General features: G+C 44.5%; 1 protein-coding gene across 1 annotated transcript in view; it reads right to left on the bottom strand.

Moving 5' to 3' along the window:
- Positions 1-11,739: 11,739 nt before the first annotated feature.
- Positions 11,740-25,342, bottom strand: part of LYSMD2 (LysM domain containing 2) — a 99,480-nt gene continuing 85,877 nt past the window's right edge. Inside the window, exon 3 of the mRNA XM_069222473.1 lies at positions 11,740-15,502. Coding sequence (XP_069078574.1) covers positions 15,457-15,502 — 46 coding nt within the window. The 3' untranslated portion in view covers positions 11,740-15,456. The remainder of the gene's footprint in view (positions 15,503-25,342) is intronic.

The following is a 25,342-nucleotide window of genomic DNA, read 5'->3' as shown; positions in this document are numbered from 1 at the left end:
CCCTGGCGGACGGCGTTAAAGCGGCGGTAAGACCGCCAACAGGCCGACGGTAAAATTTTGGGAATTACGACCGTGGCTGAAACCGCCAACAAAGACAGCCACTTTAACACTCCGACCGCCACGGCGGTACAGACAAACAGCGCGGCGGTCACCGCCAACAGACAGGCGGGAGCCAATGTACCGCCCACACTATTGACAGGCCAATCCGCCACCTTTTCCGGGGCAGATTAATCGCAGATAAAAACACGGCGTAAACAGGCATTTCAAAGGAAAAATGCTCACCTCTACACACTCCACGAGGAAGGAGGACAGCATGGAGCCGGAACTTCATATTCTCCCAGCGCTAGTCTTCCTGCTCCTCTACGAGGAGCACCAGCGCCGGCGGAGAAGACCACGGTGAGTACTGCACCTACGACATAGGGGAGGCAAAAAACAGGGACACACACACGCAACACCCCAAACCCCACCCCCACCCTCACCCACTACAACACACACACCAATGCATATCTATACATTACAGTAACACCCCCCAACCCCCCCCGGAAGGATGCAAAGACAAAAGGAAATGAGTGTAACTATTGTAGTATATCAAAAATCAGTAAGCAAAAAAAAAAAAAAATATATATATATATATATACACTATAAACAAAATATACACCACGATTAGTAGTCCATGTATTGCACCATTCATAGTCCGTGGACCACGGGGCCCAAAATGCATGGGCAAGGCCCACACAAGATACCCGAACGTGACGGAGAGAACACTGCAGGGGCATCAGATAGAAATACAACAGGCACCTCAGGGGGAAGGGAAGGGGGGGCACCTCAGCCGGATGAGTGCACGACGCCAGATCCATGAGGGGGCACCATGCCCATTGATGTATCCTGGGGAGTGCAAAGCCACAGTCTCTCAAGTCTCTACGGTGGGTGGTTTGCCCACTGCTGCATCCTGGGGAGTGCAAAGCCACAGTCTCTCAAGTCTCTACAGTGGGTGGATTGCCCACTGCTGCATCCTGGGGAGTGCAAAGCCACAATCTCTCAAGTCTCTACAGTGGGTGGGTTGCCCACTGTTCAATCCTGGGGAGTGCAAAGCTACAGTCTCTCAAGTTCCTACAGTGGGTGGATTGCCCACTGTACCATCCTGGGGATTGCAAAGCCACAGTCTCTCAAGTGGATGCATGTCTCCACTGGTTCTGGAGGGGGACTGGTGCCCAGAGTGCTTCATCCTGTGCAGGACAGAGGTAGTGGATGCTATTCTCCACTGGTTCTGGAGGGGGACTGGTGCCCAGAGTGCTTCATCCTGTGCAGGACAGAGGTAGTGGATGCTGTTCTCCACTGGTTCTGGAGGGGGACTGGTGCCCAGAGTGCATCACTCACCCCGTGGCGGTCCCAGTTGCGTCACTACCCCTGCCGCTCATGGGCTAGCGGTGCTCGCCTTGGCGGTCTTTGCCCTGTTCAGCGGTGCTTGCCCTGTTCAGCAGTGCTTGCCATGGCGGTCTTTGGCCTGTTCAGCGGTGCTTGCCCTGTTCAGTGGTGCTTGAGTTGGCGGTCTCTGCCCTGTTCAGGGGTGCTTGCCATGGCGGTCTTTGCCCTGTTCAGCGGTCCTTGCCCTGTTCAGCGGTGTTTGTCCTGTTCTGCGGTGCTTGCCATGGCGGTCTTTGGCCTGTTCAGCGGTGCTTGCCCTGTTCAGCGGTGCTTGAGTTGGCGGTCTCTGCCCTCTTCAGCGGTGCTTGCCATGGCGGTCTTTGCCCTGTTCAGCGGTGCTTGCCATGGCGGTCTTTGCCCTGTTCAGCGGTCCTTGCCCTGTTCAGCGGTGCTTGCCCTGTTCAGCGTTGTTTGCCATGGCGGTCTTTGCCCTGTTCAGCATTGTTTGCCGCCGGTCCGTCATTGCCCAGCTGGGCTGTGGCTGGCGGTCCTTCATTGGTCAGATGGGCTGTGGCTGGTGGGGCCCTCCTGGGCAGCTGGGCTGTGGCTTGCGGGACCCTCCTGGGCAGCAACGATGAGGCTGGCGGGGCCCTCCTGGGCAGCGACGATGGGGTTGGCGGGGCCCTCCTGGGCAGCGACGATGGGGTTGGCGGGGCCCTCCTGGGCAGCGACGATGGGGTTGGCGGGGCCCTCCTGGGCAGCGACGATGGGGCTGGCGGTGGCCTCCTGGGCAGCGACGATGGGGCTGGCGGTGGCCTCCTGGGTAGCGACGATGGGGCTGGCGGTGGCCTCCTGGGTAGCGACGATGGGGCTGGCGGTGGCCTCCTGGCCAGCGGAGATGATGGAGGTCTTCTCTGCTGTGCTGCTCCTCCCAGACTTTGCAGGTTTCTTCTGCCCCTTCCCCACCTTGGGAGGAGTCACAGCCGAGTCCACACTCCCCCCGGGACCCCTGTAAGCGGCTTGGCTGGCTGGAGTCTTCCCCCTCTCCCGCCGGGCACTGGCCAACTTCTGGTGCTTCACAGGGGGGGGACTGGCTGTGCTGTGGCTCCGTGACAGACTGGCTGGCCTGGTGGCCGGTGCACTCCACATACCTGTGACAACAGGCACCACTGGTCCCGGAGATTTTGTGGCTGAGGTGCTAGTACGGGACCTATGAGTTGGACGGGGGGTGGTGGTGGGAAATATGTTAAGGATGGACAGGAAAAGTTGTTTGGAGACACTGGGATGGGTAGCTGGAAGGGGTTTGGAAGTGGAAGAAGAGGTGGTGGTTGTAGGAGGTGTACGTTTTGTGGCTTTGGGTGCAGGTGCATGCGCTGGAGGCTGTTGTGAGGTGGATGTATGCTGGGTGGGTGTGTGCCTGCGTTTGTGTATCTTCGGAGGGGGCGTCACAGACACACTGGGAGAGGACACAGGGGGTGGTGAGTGCACGTGAGCGGGATGTGGTGGTGGGTGTGCTGGTGCGGGACGTAGTGGCTGTAGTGGTAGTGCATGCAGGTGTGAGTGTAGACGAGACTGGGAGGGAGGAGGGAGATGACGAGGAGGGGGACACAGTGGAGGCAGTGGATGTTGGTGTGTCTGTATGTGTGTGATGCTTGCGTGAGTGCCTGTGGGATGTGTGGTGCTTATGTTTGCCAGAGCTTCCCTTGTGTGGTGAGGTGTGTGCAGGCTGGTCTGATGGTGTGCTTGGGATAGGCAGGGGTACAGGGGATTGGGTCTGGGTGGAGGAAGTTGGAGGGGGGAGGCTAGACACAGGGACAATGGCTGCCATCAGTGCTGAGGCCAGAGTTTGAACGGTTCGATGAAGGGCAGCCTGAACAGAAAGAATGACCTCTAGGAATGCATTTGTGTGTTGCAACTCCCTTTCTACACCCTGGATGGCATTCAAAATGGTAGACTGCCCAACAGTGAGGGACCTGAGGAGGTCAATGGCCTCCTCACTGTGGGCAGCAGAGGTGGCAGGGGCTGAGGTGCCTGGGGCGAAGGTGATGCCCACCCTCCTGGGTGAGCAGGCACGGGGTGAAGGCTGAGGGGCTGCTGGGAGGGCGGTACTGGTAGGGGGGGTGGCGGCTGTACCTGTTGAAGTGGGGGGCACAGATGTTGCCGCCACTACAAGGGAGCTCCCATCGGAGGACGAGCCCGTGTCACTGGTTACAGATCCTGTGACCGCTGTGGTGCTCCCCTCGCCCTCCGTCCCACTGGTGTATTCAGAGTCCGTAGTGTGGGCCTCCATGCCCATGTTGGATGCAGCTCCCTCATGCTCCGGTGCCACTGCACCTCCGCCTGATGATGCTAATGCACACAAGAACAGGGAGACCGCAAAAAAAGGGGGGGGGGGAAACAGAAGAAAGACAGGTTGAGTGCGAGGCTTATCGCTACCGTTGGCGGACAAGACAGACACAACAGCCCCCTGCACTACGTCGCGCTGTTAGGCTCTACAGTGCAATTCCTGGGAAATGGCCTACAAGGCTATGGACAACATCTGCACACATAGATGACACAGGTGCATGAATAGCTGTACTTGGCACTCTACAGAGGTGGAGTGGGGGGCCACAGGGCCATGCCTTACGAAGGGGCCTAGCCTACGGAACTCACCCTGGCCTAGGGAACCCGACAGCCTTCCTTCCCCATCCAGACCCCTCCACTGCGCACAAAGTCAGCAGAATGAGAGTGTACTCACGCCCTTGTGTCTGCTGTGATGCCCTCAAGCGCCCATCCAACTCAGGGTAGGCCACCGCCAGGATCCGGAACATCAGGGGGGTCATGGTTCGACGGGCACCCCTTCCACGTTGGGAGGCCATCCCCAGCTGAGCCTCCGCCATCTTCTTGCTCCAGTGGCGAATGTCCTCCCATCTCTTCCGGCAGTGGGTGCTCCATCTGTGGTGGACCCCCAGGGTCCGGACTTCCTTGGCGATGGCACGCCAAATATCCTTTGTCTGGTGGGCGCTGACTTACATGAAATGTACAGGGGAAGAAGAGATGTCATTAACAACTGCACCGTCAAAGTGAGTGGCCCCCATACCTACCCTTGCCATGTGGCACATGCCCCCACCGTCTTTCATGCACGCAGAACTCTGCCCCCTTCCTTCTTACTACCATCCCTCTCCACACAGGCATAGCCCATACAACATGCTCCCTGTGTACTTACCTGTTGGTCTGGAGGACCGTAGAGTAGCGTGTACTGGGGGAGGACCCCATCCCCGAGCTTCTCCAACTCCCTCGATGTGAAGGCAGGGGCCCTTTCCCCAGACGCACAAGCCATTGTCTCTTCCAGACCGAGGTCACAGCAGCACTTGTAGTGAAGGTCCTCTCCTGTCGAAGATCAGGTATCGAGTGATTCAAAAGCTAGAAAATGGCAGTCACATCTGCGGTGGTCACGTCCGCGGCGGTGCGTACCATCACTGCCGGCGTACATCGTCATTGGCTCCTGGGACCCATAGGGTCCAATGTTAACCAATGCAGCATTGCGCCGCGGTCTTCGACCGCCTACCGCGACAGTGTACAACGCCAGCGCAGTTACCTCACATCCCATTGTCCCGCTTTACAGGTCAGGCAGCCGCCATTTCAGGGGCCCACATGGCCTAATTACCAACTGCGTCACACATACCTAGGCCTACTCTCAACACACATACAGGCCAGATTTTGTGTATGAATCATGTTCTGTGTAGACTGTGGGTACATACCTCTGAGTTGTTTGACTCTGTGCTCGCTGTCCGCTGGGACATGTGAGGAGATGGCGGAATCTTCCGGTGTACCGACTGCTGGTGGACCTGTCGACAATGGAGGAAAGAAATTTGATCATCACCTACAGGTTTGACCGTGCCACAATCCAGGAACTGTGTACCCAGTTGGAGCCACACCTGATGTCAGCAATCCGCCATCCCACAGGAATCCCCCCTCAAGTGCAGGTGCTATCAGTGCTCCATTTCCTTGCAAGTGGGTCTTTTCAAACAACTGTGGCCATGGCATCAGGGATGTCACGTCCTATGTTTTCCAACGTGTTGTCCAGAGTGTTTTCTGCCCTGCTGAAACGCATGCGGAGCTACATCATTTTGCCTCAGGTGGAGGACTTGCCTACAGTGAAAGGTGACTTCTATAGCCTTGGACATATCCCCAACATCATAGGTGCCATTGATGGGACCCATGTGGCTTTGGTCCCCCCCACAGGAGTGAACAGGTGTACAGGAACCGGAAGAGTTATCATTCGATGAATGTACAGATGGTATGTGTGGCAGACCAGTACATCTCCCAGGTGAATGCCATGTTCCCTGGCTCAGTGCATGACGCCTACATCATGCGGAATAGCAGCATCCCTTATGTGATGGGTCAACTCCAGAGGCACCGGGTGTGGCTATTAGGTGAGTCTGGTTACCCCAACCTGTCATGGCTACTGACCCCAGTGAGGAATCCCAGGACCAGGGCAGAGGAACGCTACAATGAGGCCCATGGGCGGACCAGGAAGGTGATCGAATGCACCTTCGGCCTCCTAAAGGCGAGGTTTAGGTGCCTCCATATGACAGGTGGATCCCTATTATACTCACCAAAGAAGGTGTGCCAGATCATCGTGGCCTGCTGTATGGCCTGCTGTATGCCTCACCTCTGTATCCTTAAAAGAAATGAACATTTTTGTCGCAAATGCTAGAAACTTTTACATTCTATTTCATTACCGAAGGCTTCAATTATGCTTGTTTAAAGCTGACTCACCACCACAGAAGACACATCAACAATAGGTTTATAGTAGAACGTGTTAAAAGTAGATTCCGATAACCATTTAAAATGTCTTCCAAACGGGACCCCAATGCAAAGGACTTTGATGCCACTGCTCCTCTGGCTGCCTCAGATAGGAGCCATCTCATCCATCTTGCAAAAGCAGATGAAACAGGATGAAAGGGCTTCTGTAAGGCTATCAATATGTGACCGTGCAGGTTAGCCCGAAACTCGGCTGTACTTACTTCAAAGGCCTTCAAGCACTGTACCACACAAAGTTTGGGGTTATATGGAAAATCTGGATACGATACCAAGCTGGTAGTAGACTTAGTCCTTTAAGGAACAACAAAAGATACTCCATCAGGAGAAAACTGATGCCCTGCTAAATTGAGAACCGCCACATCGGAAACTCCTGTACATTAGATAAGACATAGCAACATAGTCAACTTGGCTGATAACTGTTTCCTGGACAGATATTTAATGCTTGGCCAAGAGTCTAAGAACTTCTATGACCACATTAATGTCCCATAATAATGAGCAATTAGGTAAAGTGGGGTTCAACATCCTAATCCCCCACACTAGTTTGCAGACAATGGGAAGTTGTCCAACAGTCTCCAGTCTATAAAAGATTGACCGTCAGAAATGGCAGAACGGAAATTGTTAATTGACCAATAGGCCATCCCCCTAGCTGCTAACAAAGAAGGAAAATTCAATATAATGGTACAATCGGTGTTAAAGGGATCTGCACTCCGTGCATTGCACCAATTACACCAGCGTATCCAAGCTGAGGCGTATTGTTAGTGGGTACTAGACGCTCATGCTTGATTAATGTAGTCTTTTGCCTCTTGCGAAAGTGCTGGGAGACTTCATCTCTTCCCGAATGCTGCCAGGCAACCACAGGCAGTTGACCTGTTTATATCAATGGGTGCAGAATACCCATAATAATGAGCATTTGGGTAAAGTGGGGTTCAACATCCTAATACGCCACACTAGTTTGCAGACAATGGGAAGTTGTCCATCCGGTCTCCCATCTATAAAAGATGACAGGCAGAAATGGCAGAAAATAAATTGTTAATTGGCCAATAGGCCATCCCGCAGCTGCTACAAAAGAAAGAAATTTCAATATCATGGTACAACCGGTGTTAGAGAGATCTGCACTCCGTGCATTGCACCAATTACACCGGCGTATCCAAGCTGAGGTGTATCATTAGTGGGTACTAGACGCCCATGCTTGATTAATGCAGACTTGAGCTTCTCAAAAAAGTGCTGGGAGACTCCATATCTTCCCGAATGCTGCCAGGCAATCACAGACAGTTGACCTGTTTGTATCAATCGGTGCGGAAGACCCACTGGGTCCACCAGGAGGTTCCAACGCCAAGGAACTAGGATTGGAGGAGAACAAGCTAACTCCAGTACATCCAGAAACCAGGCCTGTGTTCTCCAAATCGTGGTCACTAAAATCATCTCTGCTTTCTGCCGTCATAATTGAGCCAATGTTCTGGGTATCATCAAACAGGGAGAAGGCACAGGAGCGGAACGGGCCCCAATCCTTCAGAAAAGCATCCGACGCAAGTGCCCCGGGATCTGGTCACAAGCTGAAATGCACTGGAAGGTGACTGTTCAACCGGGATGCAAACAGATCGCTCTTACAGGGACCCCACCTGTGAACCAGCAAATGAAAGATCTTCCGATGAAGTCTCCAATCGCTAGTATTTCAGAAGTCGAGAATGCCAGTCCGCTATCACATTGCGTTGGCCCAGCAGATATTCCGTCGTCACCAAGATGTTATTTTGAAGACAGAAGTGCCTAAAATCCTTGGCTATTTCGGTCCGAATTTTGGATCTGGTCCCACCTAGTTTGTTCACATATCGGGCCGCCAAGATATTGTCCATGCAGAGGTGGATGCAGCATTTCACTCTCCCTGCTGCAATACACCAGACTGTGAAGGAACTTGCTAGAATTTCAAGGCAATTGATGTGTGGATTCAACTCCATTGAGGACCAATGACCGCTGTAGAAATCTGGCCACAACGGGCTCCCAAGCCCTAACGGCTGGCAGATGACTTGATGATTATCTTCAGCACTGAGTCAAAGATGGCCTTGCCGTTCTAAGCCTCCATATGGCTCAACCACCAGAAAATGTCTGTCTTCGCGTCCTCTCAACCTGCTGAGAATAATAAAGACCCTTGTTCAGATGTTGGGTCTTCAAGCATTGAAGTGCCCGATAATAGAGGAGGCCCAGAAATATCATTCGAAGGGAGGAAGCCAGAAGGCCCACTAGACAGACTATGAACCTCAAAACTGACCTCAACTCCTTCTTGATATTCTTCACCTTCTGAGGCAGGAGAACCAGCTGTGCTGACTGCAAGTTCACCTGGAAACCCAGAAATTCTATGCATTGGATAGATTTCTGGGCGTTGATAACAAACCCTGGATCCTGGAGAAGAGAATTTGTCCATTCTAGATGCAGAATTATTCTCTGCGGGTACTGGGACATAATGATTATGTGGTCCAGATATGAGGGCAATGTCCTTATGCCCTCAGAAATTCTACTATCAGCCTCATGACCTTAGTGAAGCACCAAGATGCCAACGAGAGTCCAAAGAGGAGGACGTTTAACTCATAACATCTGTTTTTCCACTGGAATTGAAGAATGTGTCTGAGGTGGAAAGATAGGGATGGTCAGATAAGCATCTTTTAAGTCTAATCGCACCATCCACTCCCTCTCCTGAAGTATGTCCTGTAATAAATGGATCTCTTCCATCTTGAAATGACAGTAGAGAATCCACTGGTTTAAGTCTCGAAGATTGAGAATCAAACTTGGCCACCTCCTTTCAACAAGGAAACTGGAACTTAGGAAACCCTGAGTGTGTAGGCTAGACTTCTCTATTGCATCTTTTAGCAAAAATGTTCGAATTGCTAAATCAATAAAAAACTGATCTCACTGGGAAAAATTTCCTGTGGGGGACTCGATTGAAAGGGAAGTTCCATAGACGTCTAACCTGAAACCCTGAATAGGCTCTAGGACTCATGTATCCTGTGAAATTCTATGCCAATTGTGTACCAACAGCTGAGTTCCTTTCCCCCAAAGACACCTCCGACAAAGGAATAATTCTCACCTGAGGGATTAGAGTCCTGGTAGGAGCTCTGAAAGCCTCTGGTTTGTCCCTTTCAGAAACGTCCTCTAAAGGAACGTGATCAACTTGGATAGAAGGAGGAAGCTTTGGGAAGGATACCGTGAAGAGCCTTTGTACCCCTACAGAACACTCAACCCATAAGGCGTCTGGCCCTTCCAAAAAGTTGGTTTGTGTACCTTTTTAACTGACCCTTGGGCCTTGTCTAGATTGAAATAGGTCGGGATGACTTTTGTTACAAACAGTAGCCCTTGTGCCACTGGGACAGACTCCGAAGAGGCTAAGTCTGACAATTTGGGGGTATAATTTCATGAGGATGGATCTGCGGCGTTCGCTAGAGATTGCACAATTGGTATTACCCCAACTGGCAAATGGCCCACTGGGTCTACTCTGATAGGATCTCAGCATTTATAGGGGTGTTTGACTCCTTGGATTGATAGGTAATTTCTAGAATCTTTGTTAGTGAGCCTGTCACAGCTTGACTTGGCAGGACTTCCACACTCAATCCAGGCCCTTTCTGGAATCCTTTGTGCACTTATTGAGGCATGTTACCATGGTGGGATACATTTCAGGAGTATCCATACCTTTGTCTGTCAAACCGGGCCTAAGACACTCAGACCGAAGGTGGGCTTGCACTTCTTTATCAAAATCTTTTCAGATGTGTGTTTTAACATAATCCGCTACTTCTGACGGGGAATCCATGAAGTAGATCTGGGGGTGCATAATGTCACCAGGTTCAAATGTAAGGACCTTTGTTAGTTTGGGAGGCTTCGAGTGTCGAGTCTTAGCCTTGCGCAGGCCCTGGGTTTTCTTGTGCGTAGAGCTCCAAGAGGAAGTGGAATCAGATTCATCCATGTTAGTGTCTGTACTGGAGTTTGTGGCATATAATAAGCATGTTCATTTGTGAAGGATGTGGCCAACCTTTCAAATGTCTCCCTGTGGGGCTCCTCACTTTGGCCATATAGGTGCCTTCACTTTCTCTAGTCATGCCAGAGGATGGGGGTATCCAGCCATGCTGTTGTGCGAAGCAATAGAGGTGATGTTTCAGGAGTGTGATAGCCTTTACTGAGGCATCGTTGACAGTTTGGCAAACCCTGCGGCCAGGGCGTGGAACAGATCTTGTTCGAAATAACTAGACTGGCTTTCATCATAATAACCATAATCATCACCTTCCTAATCTTCTTCATACATTGTTATGTGTGCACACCACCTAAAAACGGGGTTACAGAATAACTGGGTCCAGAAGGAGTCTTCACTTGTGCCAGTACACTCCAGAAGGGGAATAAGGTAGAGTACAGTCCAAAATAGTAATCACACCCCAAGTCAGGCCAATAGGCAACAGAAGAAAGAAGGTGGAGCGAGGGCCTGACAAATGCTCTGGGCAAAGCCTCTGGTGAACTCAGTCGAGCCAGGACATCACTGAGCTAAATGTCCCTAGTAGCGCTTGCTGGGCACTAAACGTGACTCTCCTTGTGTTAGAAAAAGACCCATTTAGACTACTGCCGGGTCGCGGTACGTGCAGTGTTCAGCATATGGGCGATAAAAAGAGGACTGCGTGGCCGACTGAATGGCTGCCGCGGTCTTTTGACCGCGGTTCGGTCATTCGGCGGCGGAACCTTGGCGGACGGCCTCCGCCGTCCGCCAAGGTCTGAATCACCCCCATAGTGTTGTGAAACGTTCATTTTGATTGGCTGCTGAGAAATAAAGCATTCAAAAGAGAAGCATAATCAGAGCCTCGGGTCCTGACATGGAATTACCAGGCACACAGAAGTTATACATTGTGATTTTCACACACAGATTTTGGATAATAATAAACACAGAGGATGATGGTCATGTAGCAGGCTTTTAGAAGGACACAGCTGGCTTCTGCTCCTGCATAATGTGCCTCTGAGTTGGACTGTTAACTAGCAGGCCTCTTTACTCATACCGCAGAAAGAATAATATTATGTAGGCACTCAGCAGCCAGGCTGTTAGGTTGAATAAGACGGAATGGTGGGGAGTGTGTTCTCACACTGTGAAAGAGGAAACCTGGACTGCTGAGAAAAATGAAGTGCGGAGCTTTTGGGGAAATAACATCTAAGTACTGCCTTATCGAAAAGAAATTCTATTTCACTGAGTTTGCGGATTGCCCTGAAGGTAGATGAGAAGAAAAACGTAACATGGGTGCAAACAAGTGTTATTTTGCACATTCCACAAGTGGCTACAGGTAATTGGAAGGGTCCTCCATCATGGGAAAGAACCCTCTTGTCACTTTTTAGTTGCGATGCCACTCGAAGGAGGTTTGCGGTCTGATGGAGAATAAATATACTAGATAAATACGTGGTCAGTACTCTGAATTGCATCTGGCCTATTTGCACCATACAATTAATGTATGTTGCTTGCCAACTGACATAACCATTACAAGTTTAATTTTATCACCAACCTAATTACTGCGAACATTCCATTGTGGTGAAAGGACAATGTCACGAAATGAAGCATTGAACTTAGCACACTCTTTATTTTTTATTTTAAATTAAAGTTACAATGAAAACATCAACTTAACAAACGCACATATAATAATGTGTATATATATGTATATATATACACACCTCACATATCACAAAATAAAAGCTTGCAATACATATTTATTTTCATAAAATTAATAACAATTTTAAAATATAACAGCTGAACAATATTATTCCTACGCAATAGCAGTTCTGGTCTATCTTTCCTGAAGATGAATGCTTTTGGATCCCAACTTACAGTATTAAGAAATCAGAAACAAAAAAAAAATGAAAGGCTCAAGCTCAAATACAACAAACGGATCAACATTCTAAACAAAGGTGCATCATCAAAATATGTAAAAATGTAATTTGTGCCATGTTCGCCAAGTGCAAAAGGTGGAATGGGTAACTCACACTTCACCCCACTTTCAATCTCATTTCTTTTCTGAATTCTAAACACCTTGCTGCTAAATTGGTTTACTGTATTCTTTCACCAGAAGACAAATGTCTGCACAAGAAAGGGTAGCACTTTTCATGGATCATTTACCGTACGAATTCTTCAGCGAAGCACATGAATAATCACCTAAAATTCTTTTTTAGGAGTTCCGATGGCCTCACTCAAACTCGCAAAAAAAAAAAAAAAAAAAAAAAGAAAATCCGAGTAAACTTTTGAAAACGTCTCCGCAATCTAGATGGTGAAAGCCGATATCTTGAGTTTCCACGTCCATTCACGGGTCGAGATATCTTCAGCTAGGAACTTTGCCAGCTCAAAGCAAGCAAAATATCCCAGTAAAATCATAAAGAAATTATGGAAAATGTGCAGAAACTCTACTGAAATGCAGACATCTACATATTATTCTCAATTACATCACAATCAGAAGAAATTACCCCACCACATATTAAAAGGTGTTGAGGATTCTGGGGATGGGAATTGAGGCTGGTTATAGGGCCAGTTCTAATCAACCTGAAATGCTAAACATGTCTTCAAAGAAAATATGTGTGTCCATCACATTACCCCATATCTTGAGGTTTTGAAAGCAAAACATGGGCAGTGATGAAAAGAGTATGGTGGCCATATCCACCTAATGGATATGACGGAGACAGGGTGAGCCTCGCAATGCATATTCACTTGTGGAATTGGTAGGAGCAGATGCACATATGGAATACAGGACAGCTGGCAGACAGCTCAGACACTGATGCGAGACTGAGATAATGAGTCCTAGTCTTCATGGGCACTTAACTGGGTCAGGCCACTCCAACATACTTAGGTTTGTAAAGTCTATTACTGACTATATAACAAGGCAAAGTGTATATACAGGAGTAATTGCATGTGCACAAGTGATTTGTAAATCTTGCTCTAGTGACCGAAGAGAAGTGAAAGTGATCAAATTATGCAAGCTGCAATACACTGAAGCTTCCAACTGAATACAAAACAGTGAAAAGTATAAAGTGCTCCTTAGGATACTATCTACGTTATACATCTTGATCAAATTAAAAATGAGTGTCGCCATCTGTATCCAAGCAGAAATGTATGTGCAAAACATATAATGTTTTATATAGCTAAGTGAATTTTAACAGTCTTCAATGAGGTGTTTATGTTTGAGTGAGATCCAGCAGGAGCATGTCAAGCTAGAGATGAGCTGAGTTGGTACTCAGTTGCTGGCTTCAACTGCAGACAGAAGTTTGCCAATTATTGGCTTATGATATGGATCTCATCTCTCTGGACTATTTAGACAAGGCTCCATGTCCACTTGTTTCACACACACAAACTTATTTTCAAACCACAAATTGGTAAGAACAGTGTACAATACTTAATGTGCAGTACTCTTTTGCCAATAATGATGACTCAATTTCATCCACTGCAGAAAATCCAGGAAGCCATAACTACTATTAACAGCCAGATGTCTATCTCCTTAAGGAGGTAATGGTTTCATTTTCCTTGGATTCCAAATAAGTCTTTCTTAAGCCTTTTTCTCACTTATTAACTCAGATGGTTTTATTAGGGCCACGAATGCACGGCTCTTCTTGTCCAAATTATCTAAGTTCTACATTGGAATCAACACTTGGACACCACTAATAAAGAGGAATGCATTAGGTAGAAAAACGTCATGAAATGAGGGCAGTGGAGGCTGTTCTCAAAACGAGGTTTGTCAAAATAATTAACAAACGTATTTGCTCTCTAAAGGTCCACTGTTACTAAGGGCATCTTTGAGTGCTGCAAGTAAAACAAATACGACTTGCCACTACACCACATTCATAGGGGATAAACAAACAATATTAAACATCTGGATACTATAGTCTGGGCAACCACCAAAGAATGAAATAGAGATAATCCACTTGCCTATTGGCTGCACCTTGCCAAACAGGTTGCCTTTCTACTCGAGTTTTTCTTCTCTTATAGTTTTGCCATCTTGTCCAGTGTCAAAAACTTAGGAATGTCAAGATCCACCAATTCTGATGGATATTACTTTCGGAGCATCTCAGCTATGAAGACACATAACAGTTTCAAGATAAAAGGTACGGTCTTACCCTTTGTTTTGAACGTAGAGTGAGTCAATTCAAACAGATGTCTTACATTTTATTCTGAATAGGTATGAGAAAGACAAATTCTCACCTAGATACACAACCAATCCACACTTTTCTTTTACTACAGAATAGAGATGAAAGGCTGAAGCTTGCTTCTTTCTAAAGTTCCCTGACCTAAAGTGCTCTCATATCAGTTTGATGTGATGGCTGCTAAAGAACAAGATAGCCTTTTCCCTTAGTCATTTCGGTAAACATTAAGCACTAGGAAAAATAAGTAAAGACCAGTATATGTGGGAGCTCCAGACTACACAATCCTAATTGTTATATAACATTATTTAAAGTCTAAGCTTTATCATAATTTATTTACCATGACACAAAGACATTATGAGGAAATGTTTCAGTTCTAAAGGATGACGGAAAACAGAAAGGAGCAAAATGACTTTGGAGGAAATGGCTATGCATGAACCCACCACAAGCAATCACATTTATCACATGTGTACCCAGGATCTTCTAAATAAGAAACCCTGAATCTCTCAAACTAGGATCTGAAGTGAAAATCTACACTGAAACAGTGGGAAAGAGAAGTCTAGTAACTCATTATGAATTGGGATCCCACATTCTGAAAAATAAACATTCGTGATAATAGGCCATAATAAGCCATCCTGAGCTCGAATTACAGGAAGCAAGTTCAAGTGTGCTGACATAGCAATATGTAGTTATAGTCCATATCATAAGCTAAAGTTCAATAAAATGCATACCATAGACAAAATCCATAGTGCAGCTTCCATACAAAGTTAACAAAAGATCAAGTCCACATATGTTTTAAAACCAGTCACCTGCATTTAGGGAATATCATTTACAGATCTGTTATAAAGAAGATGGCAGGCTACCTAAAAGAATAAACAGAGTCAATATATTTGCATGCAACTATGCATACTGAAGGTCGGTGAAAGCAGTCACACTTGTGGGGTTTTGAAATAGCAACAAAGTTGTGGAAGGCAAAAAGGTCAAATAATTTCAGTGCAATTATAGTCAGTGAAAACATCCTCTAAAAACTTGAAATGATGATCATCCATAGAGCGGATTATCCAGGAGAAAGGCTTTTCAATCCTGAGCCAAGTCTGCACCTTTTAAATCTCATTTCTCTTGAGCTGCATTTATATTATTCTTGTTTTTTAAAGCCTTTTACTGTTGATAGGATGAAGTTGCATAGGAAGTTCCATCGTCACTTCTGAAAATGAAAAAAATATAATAAGAGCAAGAGAAAAGCAACCATTTAGTCACTTCATAATAAAGTATAGAACACAGCAAAATAAATTCTCCATGATACAGGAAATATCTAGATTTATTTGATAAGAGTCGGTAAACAATTCCGCGTGTTCCAAATCGAATATAAGCAAGCAGGCAACTAGAATGACTCACTCATGCACTCCAAAAAGGGGGCACTATGTGAAAAAAAAAATATAGCCACATTTATGTTGCGTTCAACATAGGACAGAACATGCAAGAATGATTTCTGTGGGGCAGGAAAGTGACACAAAATTCTTATTCCTCAGAAGCCAACTCTGGCTAAAAGGACTAATTCACCCACTAAGGGATGTGTTTTCTGACTAACGAGACACAGGTTTGAGTCCCAAAGTCTTACCTCAGTTGTTAAACTTCTTGAGATAAATAAAAGAACTTATATTCATTTGGACAGCAACAACCATCTATTAAGAACACCAACAAACCCACTGGAATACGCTCTTTATTAATGTGCATGCAGAGATGCATGACTGCTGTCATCTCCCACTAGTACTAGGTAGCTGACTGATCCAGTCTTCTAAAGACATCTTAGAAAGTTTAGTGCTCTTTGCCGACTGTAGTAACCCTCTGCCCTGGAAAATGATCCTGGATTAAAATTAAGGCCTGTATTGCATCCCTACTAGGATATATGTATATATAGTAAAAATCACACTGAATTCAGCTTTGTTTTGCAATTTTAATTCCAAAGCCATTGGAATTCAAATTTGAAATAAAGCTGAATTCAGTGCGGCTCGTTACTCGAAGCTGGAATTGGTGAGAGTGATTTTGTGAAATATAACAGCACCAATGTCCGCCTCAGAGCCCCAACCCGCCTGGCTTGGCGTTTCACTACCTTATATGTTTTTTTTCACTTAAAAAACCCCAAAGGTTACATGGACATTATAGTTAAGCTCACATTTAAAACGTAGAAATTCAGCTGTTATAGTTGGAGTTATTTCAAGTAATTATAACTCATGCCTGAAGGTAATTATAACTCTCAACTCCGCCATGCAGTTTTCTGATCAATAATTTAACTGCTAATGCTACATTGATATTTTTTATGATATTATAAAAGAGGTCACAAGTGCTGTAATATCTGGGGTAATTGCTTTACATGGCGAGGGCGCGAGTTATAGTTATCTTACAACACAAGTTATAGTTACCTCTGAGACAGCGGTACTAGTGGAGAGGCCAGTCTCTCTTAACTCACCCTACTTTGTACACCCATCATTTGTGACAGAGTATGACAGAAGAGGCCAGTCCACGTACAGGTTTAGATCTGGACGCAGGACGTGAGTTCGGATTTTGATATCAGTGGCCAGCGTATTCGTTTTCATCGTTGTGAATGACAATTTAAAGGACTCGTATACCTTATTGAGTTTAGATAACACTATAGACACCATAATTGGAGATAATCTGGTATACTGTAGCTCCTGTTATCTCCAGGAGACTGCTGGGTGTGGATATAAGCTTATTTAGATCTGGTTCGCACACACAAAAGTACTATAAAATATTGCCTCATAAGAAATCATCTATAGAAGTGGTTACATCTAAAAAGGTTGCTGTGTATCTCAGTTTCGCCTGTCTTTCTGTTCTGGACCCCCATATGAATTACCATACTGGAATCGCCCTAATGAAGGTGGCCTCCATATGAGAGGGATACCGAAACGCGCATAGGCGATATGTTTTGAAACATTGTCTCACTGACTGTATTGATATATTTTCAAATCAAACTGCCTTCTATATCAAGAGCAGATAATAAGAACTTTTTGGACCCAACTTTCATATATTTTAATGTTTATATTTGTTTTTATATTATCCTGTTGGTGCTTTAGCATATGATGTATATGTATGTATAGATCTATTTTGTGTTAGATCATAGACTGGTTCACGGTTTTATGAATCCTAGGTTAAGTCTGGTTTCCACTGAGTATGAATGAGCATGAATGAGGTATATATGTTTGTTGCTTGCCGCTGTGTGTGTGGGGTAGAATATCTGGATTGCACTGTATTATATTGTATTGTATCATTTTTAGGATTCTTGTATATTATCTTTTTTAATATATTTGTTGTTGCAACTTGATATAAATATAATAAACATATTAAAGAAATAGATGATCGATTCAATTAAGTATGTCTTAAATAATTAAACAAGCAGGCACATATGGAGCGTTGTTAGATCCATTATGAAGGTAGTGAAATGTCATATATGAATATATCATGATGGGATTTGAGAAACAATAATCTTCTGACATATCTATCAAATATATACTCATTAGGTTTTAAACTGTGGTGTTTTATATATATCCTTATAATACAATTCAAGAATAGGTCTACTATTCTTATTTCTAATTGCTCATTTTCCCTGGCTGAGCTACTATATTATAGCAGAGACCCTCAGTGTAACTTACAGTCCACGTACACAGCCTTATACACACACCTGTCATTTTACAGAGAGGTCTGACAGGAGAGTATAGTTTGTGTACACACCCTAATATGCTCAGCTCTCATCTGAGAGAGAGAGAGAGGTCTAGCAGGAAAGGGTAGTCCCTCTCCACTCACTAATACTCACACCTATCTGAGAGAAATGTCTTAGCGTAGAGGCCAGTGTCTCTCCAGACACCCTACTATGCGCACACGTGTCACCTGAGAGAGAGGTGTGGAAGGAGAGTGTGGTCCCTGTACACACCTTACTACACACACACACACATCATCTGAGAGAGAGGTATGACAGAAGAGACTAGTGCATTTACACATTCTAATATGCACAACAGTCATCTAAGAGGGACGCTGGAGAGGAAAGGACAGTCTGTCTCCACCTACTACAGTGCACACCCGTCATCTGGGAGAGAGGTCTGACAGGAGAGAGCAGTCTAACTATACACCCTAATAGACCTCTCTCTGACATGACAATTGTGTGTAAGAGGAAAGGGCAGTCTCTCTAGACTCACTACTATGCACACCTGTCATCTGAGAGAGAGAGAGAGAGAGGTCAAACAGGAGAGGCCAGTTTATGTATACACCCTAATACTCACACTCGTCATGTCAGAGAGGTCTGAGAGGAAAGGGCAGTTCCTCTCTACTATCACTCACACTCATTATCTCAGAGAGAGAGAGGTCTTAGTAAAGACTGTAAAAAAATATTTCCTTTATATCTTCTACAGAACAGTACACAATTCATTGTGCTGCCTTATACAAGTGTAATGTTCTATTTTGTTCAAAATTACAGTAAAACACTGTAGGTAACTTAATTCTAAATGTACAATCTCGCAAGTGATTCGCTAAGGCCAAAAAGGAAGTGCAGCCCCCTCGGAATTCATGCAGGGGATTGTGCATCCAGCTCTCACACCCTAAGGTAACTATAACTCGTGCCCCCGCCATGTACAGTTTTCTCATTAATAATTTTATTGCACATGTTGCAGTGAAACTATCAATGATGTCATAGAAGACGTCATGACTGATGTAATATATGGGCTAATTAGTAATGCTCGATGAAGGATTGAGTTATAGCTACCTTAGGGCACGAGTTACAGTTTCTTGACATCAGTATAACTATAACTGCTGAATTTCAATGGATTTGTGTATGTAAATTCTGAACCTAACTATAACATCCCTGTAACCTTTGTTTTTTTAGTGAAATTCCAGTTTTTTTTCATTTAAATTATATTTTCTAAATATAAAGTCCCTGTAAGCTTTGGTATTTGCAGTAAATTTGAATGTTTTTTCAATGCAGCGGGGGTTGGCTGCAGGGCCTGGACTGCGCTCAGGCACTGCGGCCAACACCCTGCATGCAGCCAACCCCATACCTTGCATGGCCGGGGGTTGACTGCAGGGCCTGACGGCTAGCCTATTCCACTCAAACTACCCGACAACACAGCAGTTACAACACCACTACAAACCACGAAAAACCCAAATACACCCAAACATATCTCAAACGTGTTCTTTTTCTATCCAAACAACCACCCTTCCACAAGCTGCAACCAGAATACCCCCCAACCCAGCCACACTAAATTGCACTAAGCTCCTGCACCAATTCTACACCACAAACACCCTTCAAAGCACCATGACAAAGAAACACAAAAACTGAAATGCTTACTTTTCAATGCAAGCTCCATAAACAAAAATTGCTTAAACATTTCTGACCTGCCCTCAGAAACAATACCACATCTTACCTTCCCTACAGAAACACGGCTCAGCAAAGACTTTTAGTGGTGTGGAATTCCTAGAGCTCGATGGCAAGGACGTATTGTGTGGGGTCAAAGCCAAAAAATTGTAATGTTTATTTTGTCCTTGGGACAAGTAGCCCCAACCCCCTGCAACACAAACCCTTTGGCTGCCAGTTTACAGAGAAGGGAACTGAGTGAGGTTGAGGTGCTATTTAATGTTTGTGTCCATAGGTTAACACTGTTTGAATTTGTATTCATATTCATTAATGCACAGCCTTTAACATTAGGGTGAACGCTCTAAATAAATGTTGTAAACTCACACTGCACTACAGACTGTGGTTCAGTAAAAAAATAAAAAAAATGTGTACACACACGTTTGAAAAGTTTAACAATATGAGGCTACGCATAATGCTCCCAGAATGCTCTCTGATTATATGTAAATGTTTGTTGAAGCTTGTAAGCAAAACTGATGATTCTTTGCTTTCAAAATAAAATATTCAGAAAAAATGGAAGTAGGAATAAAACATTTTGATTAATTACTGTGAAACTGTAGGTACTAATTCTTTGAAGCATCATTTAGTAAAATGTGCTGATGCATACTAGTAATTCCAAAAAATATTCATAATGGAAAATTAGTGGGGGCAGTTTCAACAAGATTATGGGAAACATGAAAATAAACAAGTACTGGCAAAGCCAATCGATCTGACATTGGTGGTCAGTCTTTTGGTTTTGTCAACGTGTATTGTTTTGACATGGCTTTTGTAAATCTTTATTGTTATGGGAGCTGCCAGGTCATTACCATTGTAACAACCATTGGCAAAAAGCAAAATAAAAATTTGGCCTTCAAAATCACACATTGCCATAGTAGTTCCTGGCACTGAACATAACTACTTTGTGTGCCAATATGCTCCTTGTGGAAGAGCGCAATGCGATCACTCACAGTAAAGCCAGCCGAAACACGCATAGAGAGAAATTAAATTTTAATAAAAACAAAACATCTTGGTTAACTTCAGACCTAGTTAGGGGTCCAATTCTTAAACAAAAGTCACAAAAGGGCACCCATTACATATGTCATTGCTTTAGTGCAAAATTATTGCTTTCCTGAATTCACATTAATTGATAGAAGTAGACTAGGAAATTGTACTGTGAACTGTATTTTAGCACAAGCAAATATGAACCTGAAGATCTGCTCATGCGAAAAATTAAATGGAGCGTTTACACGTTTATTCTCCCTCCAACCACTTTCCTTAATAACCCTGTAAGAACTTCTACTTCTGCCCATATAAGGAGAACATTTACAATCTTTGTCATTATGGAAAAGCTTTGAGAAGAGACGGTGAAAATCCTTATAACAAGCAAGTTAGTAGGTTTGCAAAGACTCAAAGGCATTCCAACCCTTGAACTATTGCTTACTGCTTCCTCCAACCCCAGTATGTAGATCTGCTGAAAGGTGGCAAAATAAGGAAATTGCTAGTATTCAAGCCCTACTATAGTATTATCCCTGGCATAATCAGAGAGGCTATCATTAGAGCTCTTATATAATAAGATTGCTGCCATAATTTGTAACCGCATTACATGGCACCAAAGGGACAAGTAGATTTTTTCCAGGAAAAACAGATTTAGATAGCAACCTGTCCCACGGACAAGTAGATATTTTATTAAATCCCATACCCCTGGACTTTACACCACCATGCCACAAACCTATCCCACTTGACTTTTGCATCAACAAAAACTGCATTGGCAAAATTGAAGAGGCCTGGCCATTATATAAAAAAACCACTACAAATAATACAAATTGAAAGCCACATCATGGGGGACTGAATATTTGATGACAAGATGTCATCCCACTCCAACTATAAATTGTTCTTTCCTCATAATATACAGATCACCTTAATATACAGACCAATAAAGTGGGCAATGCCAACTTTTAAAAATATATTTTTTGATTCAGTTACCAACTGGACCTTCCAACCTTATACCAACATACCGTTTGACAAGAATAATCTAATCACAGTCATAGTTTTCACAACTACCCTGGAAGCCTTCAGCTCGTAACAAATGTTAGCTGGCCCAACTAACTCCATCGGACACAATCTAGATGTCATATTGCACCTGTCGGACAAGCCACAGTTATAAGCAACTCACCCATAAGCTGGAGCGACCACAACATCATCACTTTCAATATCAACACTCACATCAACAATTCTTCAAAGACACAAAAACCAACAACAAAAACTTGTAGACAATGGAAAAAAGCAAACGTCCTCAAACACAACTCCTGTCTTGAAAAAATAAATAAATAAATATGCACCCAAAATACACATATATCTTTTATTATAACGGATCGACACTGCACTGAACAAACAGTTAACAATAAAAAAACACATCCAGGGTTGACAAAATACCCCCACATGGAGCAATGACAACATCAAAAGAATGAAAACACGAGACAATATACTATAACACAAGTGGAAAAAATCATTACGTGTTAGAAATTTGGTCTCAGGTTGGCAGAAGTATGCACCCTGTTCAAGTGGGGACCACAATCCTAGTCAGGGTAAGTAATATACACAGCAAAGTTAACCTGTGATCACTCTCTGGTAGCTTGGTGCACAGCACCAGATGAAGGGGTGATTTCAAAGGAACCCTTGAAAGTGTACAACAATTACTTTCAGCCCAGCCCTAGCTCCAGATGATCAATAAGGGGAAAATCAGCCCTTTGACATTGACATGTAAGTGTGAACCACCTCTTCCTCTCCCAGCCCAGGAAGACTATCCGTATGCAGATGTATCCCCTGTCATACCCAGCCCTTGTTGTGTTGTGGTTGTCTAAAGAGTATGCACAAAGTGTAGCTGTCGTCCAGGCCAGACGTGGATTGGAGACAGGCTGCAAAGCACACAGAGTTATAATCACAGAGAAATGCCCACTTTGTAAACGTGGCATTTCTAAAATAGTAATGTAAAATCCAACACTAGTAAGTGGGTTTCATCATAACCTTTCCAAATATGACAAAGCTACTCCTTTCTGATCAGGAATTACCACCTAAAAGTGTATAAGGGAATTCCCAGTGCTAACCTCTGAAAGGAGCAGATTTCACAGTAGTGAAAAACAAAATGGGCTGTTTGTCACAACTAGAACATGCAAAACATAAAAGTACATGTCCTACCTTTTACTTCCACAGCACCCTGCCCATAGGGCTACCAAAGACCTACCTCAGGGTTGACTCATGTGTAATATAAGGAGAGGTTAAGGCCTGGCAGTAGTTTCAAATGCCAAATCCAAGAGGCAGTAAACTGTGCCCACAGGCCCTGCAGTGGCAGGTGTTAGACAGGTTTCAAAGGTCTGTGGGTGGCACAAGGAGTACTGCATATCCTCTAGTAGCATTTAATTTACAGGTCCTGGGTATATGGTATACAACTTTACAAAGGACTTACAAGCAAATCAAACATGCCAGACAGGTGTAAACCAATCATACCTTGTTTAAGGGAGAGAGCACGTTTGCTTTAGCAGCACGGATTAGCTGTGGTAAAGTGCCTAGAATTCTAAAGCCAATAAAAAGAAAGTCAGAAAAATAAGAGGACGAAGGCAAAAAGTTAAGGGGTAACCCTGCAAAAAGGGCAAGGTCCAACAACATGAAATAGACAAAAGCTCTCTACACCAGCAAAACAGAGCCTACAGAAGAGCCATCAAAACCACAAAAAGACACCACTACTCCACACTCATAACTGAAGCTGACTGCCCTTCTAAAGAACTCCACAAAATTCTAACAGAATTTTGCAATCCAGAGTGGAAAAACACAGAAACACCCCAATCACAAGATGCCTGTGAAAGAATCACTGATTAATTGATCTCAAAACTTAAAAAGACTGAAAAATACCTGTAGGAGAACACAGACCACACCACTACAATGCATGACCTTTAACTACCGTAGAAAAAGACAAAATAAATCACTCATCGACACATACTTTCAATGCCCTCTAGCAAGAAGATTTCCTGAGTATTATCTTTACAGCCAGATCATTAGGATTACCATCAAACTCATGACTTCCAAAGATTGTTAAACCTGTACAGGGAAGATAGCCAGATACCTACTCAAAAAGTCCCTGGAAAACCTCCTATGTGAGACCACTTCTAAAAAAAAAAAAAAAAAAACTCAATCCATCCCACCTCGCATACTATATGGTCCATTCTTGGGAAAAATATTTGAAAGTGTAGCATTTACTCAACTCTCCCATCATCCAGAACATAATGAATTATCAGACCAACGGTCTGGTTTCAGAACAGCTAAAGGCACAGAGTCAGCCATCATATCCATTTGGATTCATCTAAAACTCACACTGGACAAGAAGAGAGTAGCCAACCCATTCCTTCTACATTTATCACTGTCCACTTTATCTTGGAGTCTGTGAAACTGCTCTAAAATGGATTGATTCTTACCTCAAAGACAGGCAAAGTGTAGTTTACCTACCACTTTTCACATCAGCTCCTCTCACACAACACTGTCGGGTCCCTCAAGGAACCGTCATAGCCCCTCTATTTTTCAACATCTACCAGACTTCCTTACCAAGCTTAATTAAATCATTCAACCTGATCCTGCTACAACAACTTCAGCTATGCAGATGATACCTAAATAGTTTTTAAAATGCATGGTCCAGAAGAGCTCTACAATTCAAAACTAGATGAGTGCCTTTGTGCCATAAACACTAGGATGATGAATAACCATCTAGAGCTCAAAGGCAATGATTACGACCAGTGCACAATTACAAAAATACCATCCTAATGCCATATGGTACAAGAAACTTGAGGCCCCTCTGACAACATCAAGCGAAGTCAGAAACATAGGAGTAGGCATGGATTTAGACCAATCCTTGATACCATATGTAACAATGTCACAAACAGTGCATTCTGTGCAATGAAAACACTACGTTGCATCTTCCAATACCCTGGATGCCAACACAAACTGCAAGCCATCCACATACTCATAATCTCCAAGCATGACAATGCCAACAGCCTATACACTGGTTCACCCACGTTCATCATATGCAAAATACAACTCATCCAAAATGCTCACACACAACTTCTTTTCCGCCTTCACCAAAGAGAACAAATGACTCCTGACTTGCAATCATTCCACTGGATACCTACAGCTAAAAAGGAAACGCTCAATGCACTTGGTACTGTGCACAAAGCCTCCCAGGGTACAGAACTGTTATACCTATACGTTAAATTCATGCAATACAAACAAGCCACAGTGCTCCAGGCTTGCACCATGCATCATTCCACATTACTGCTTTCTCTGTACAAGCTGTTTACCTCTGGAACTCACTATGAGCCGAGAAGCATATACATTTCAGAAGACAGGTCAAAAATGGCTACTGCCAAGACATATACACCAGCCCACAGCCCACGGACAGGATGCGGAAAGACAGTTGTACCTTCAAGCTCAATCTTCAGATTGCAATCCCCAGACTGGAAATAATCCAACCAGCAAACTACTTTTGATATGTAGGTAAGCTACAAAGGACTGACTTATGGCTCACCGGATTATTATACAGTTATGTAATATCATACATATCATTTCAGGCCCACACCAATACGAATTTCATAACACTCAGCAGAC

Source organism: Pleurodeles waltl, chromosome 3_1 (assembly GCF_031143425.1).
Source record: "Pleurodeles waltl isolate 20211129_DDA chromosome 3_1, aPleWal1.hap1.20221129, whole genome shotgun sequence".
NCBI lineage: Eukaryota > Metazoa > Chordata > Amphibia > Caudata > Salamandridae > Pleurodeles > Pleurodeles waltl.
This window is presented reverse-complemented; position numbering and strand designations above follow the sequence as displayed.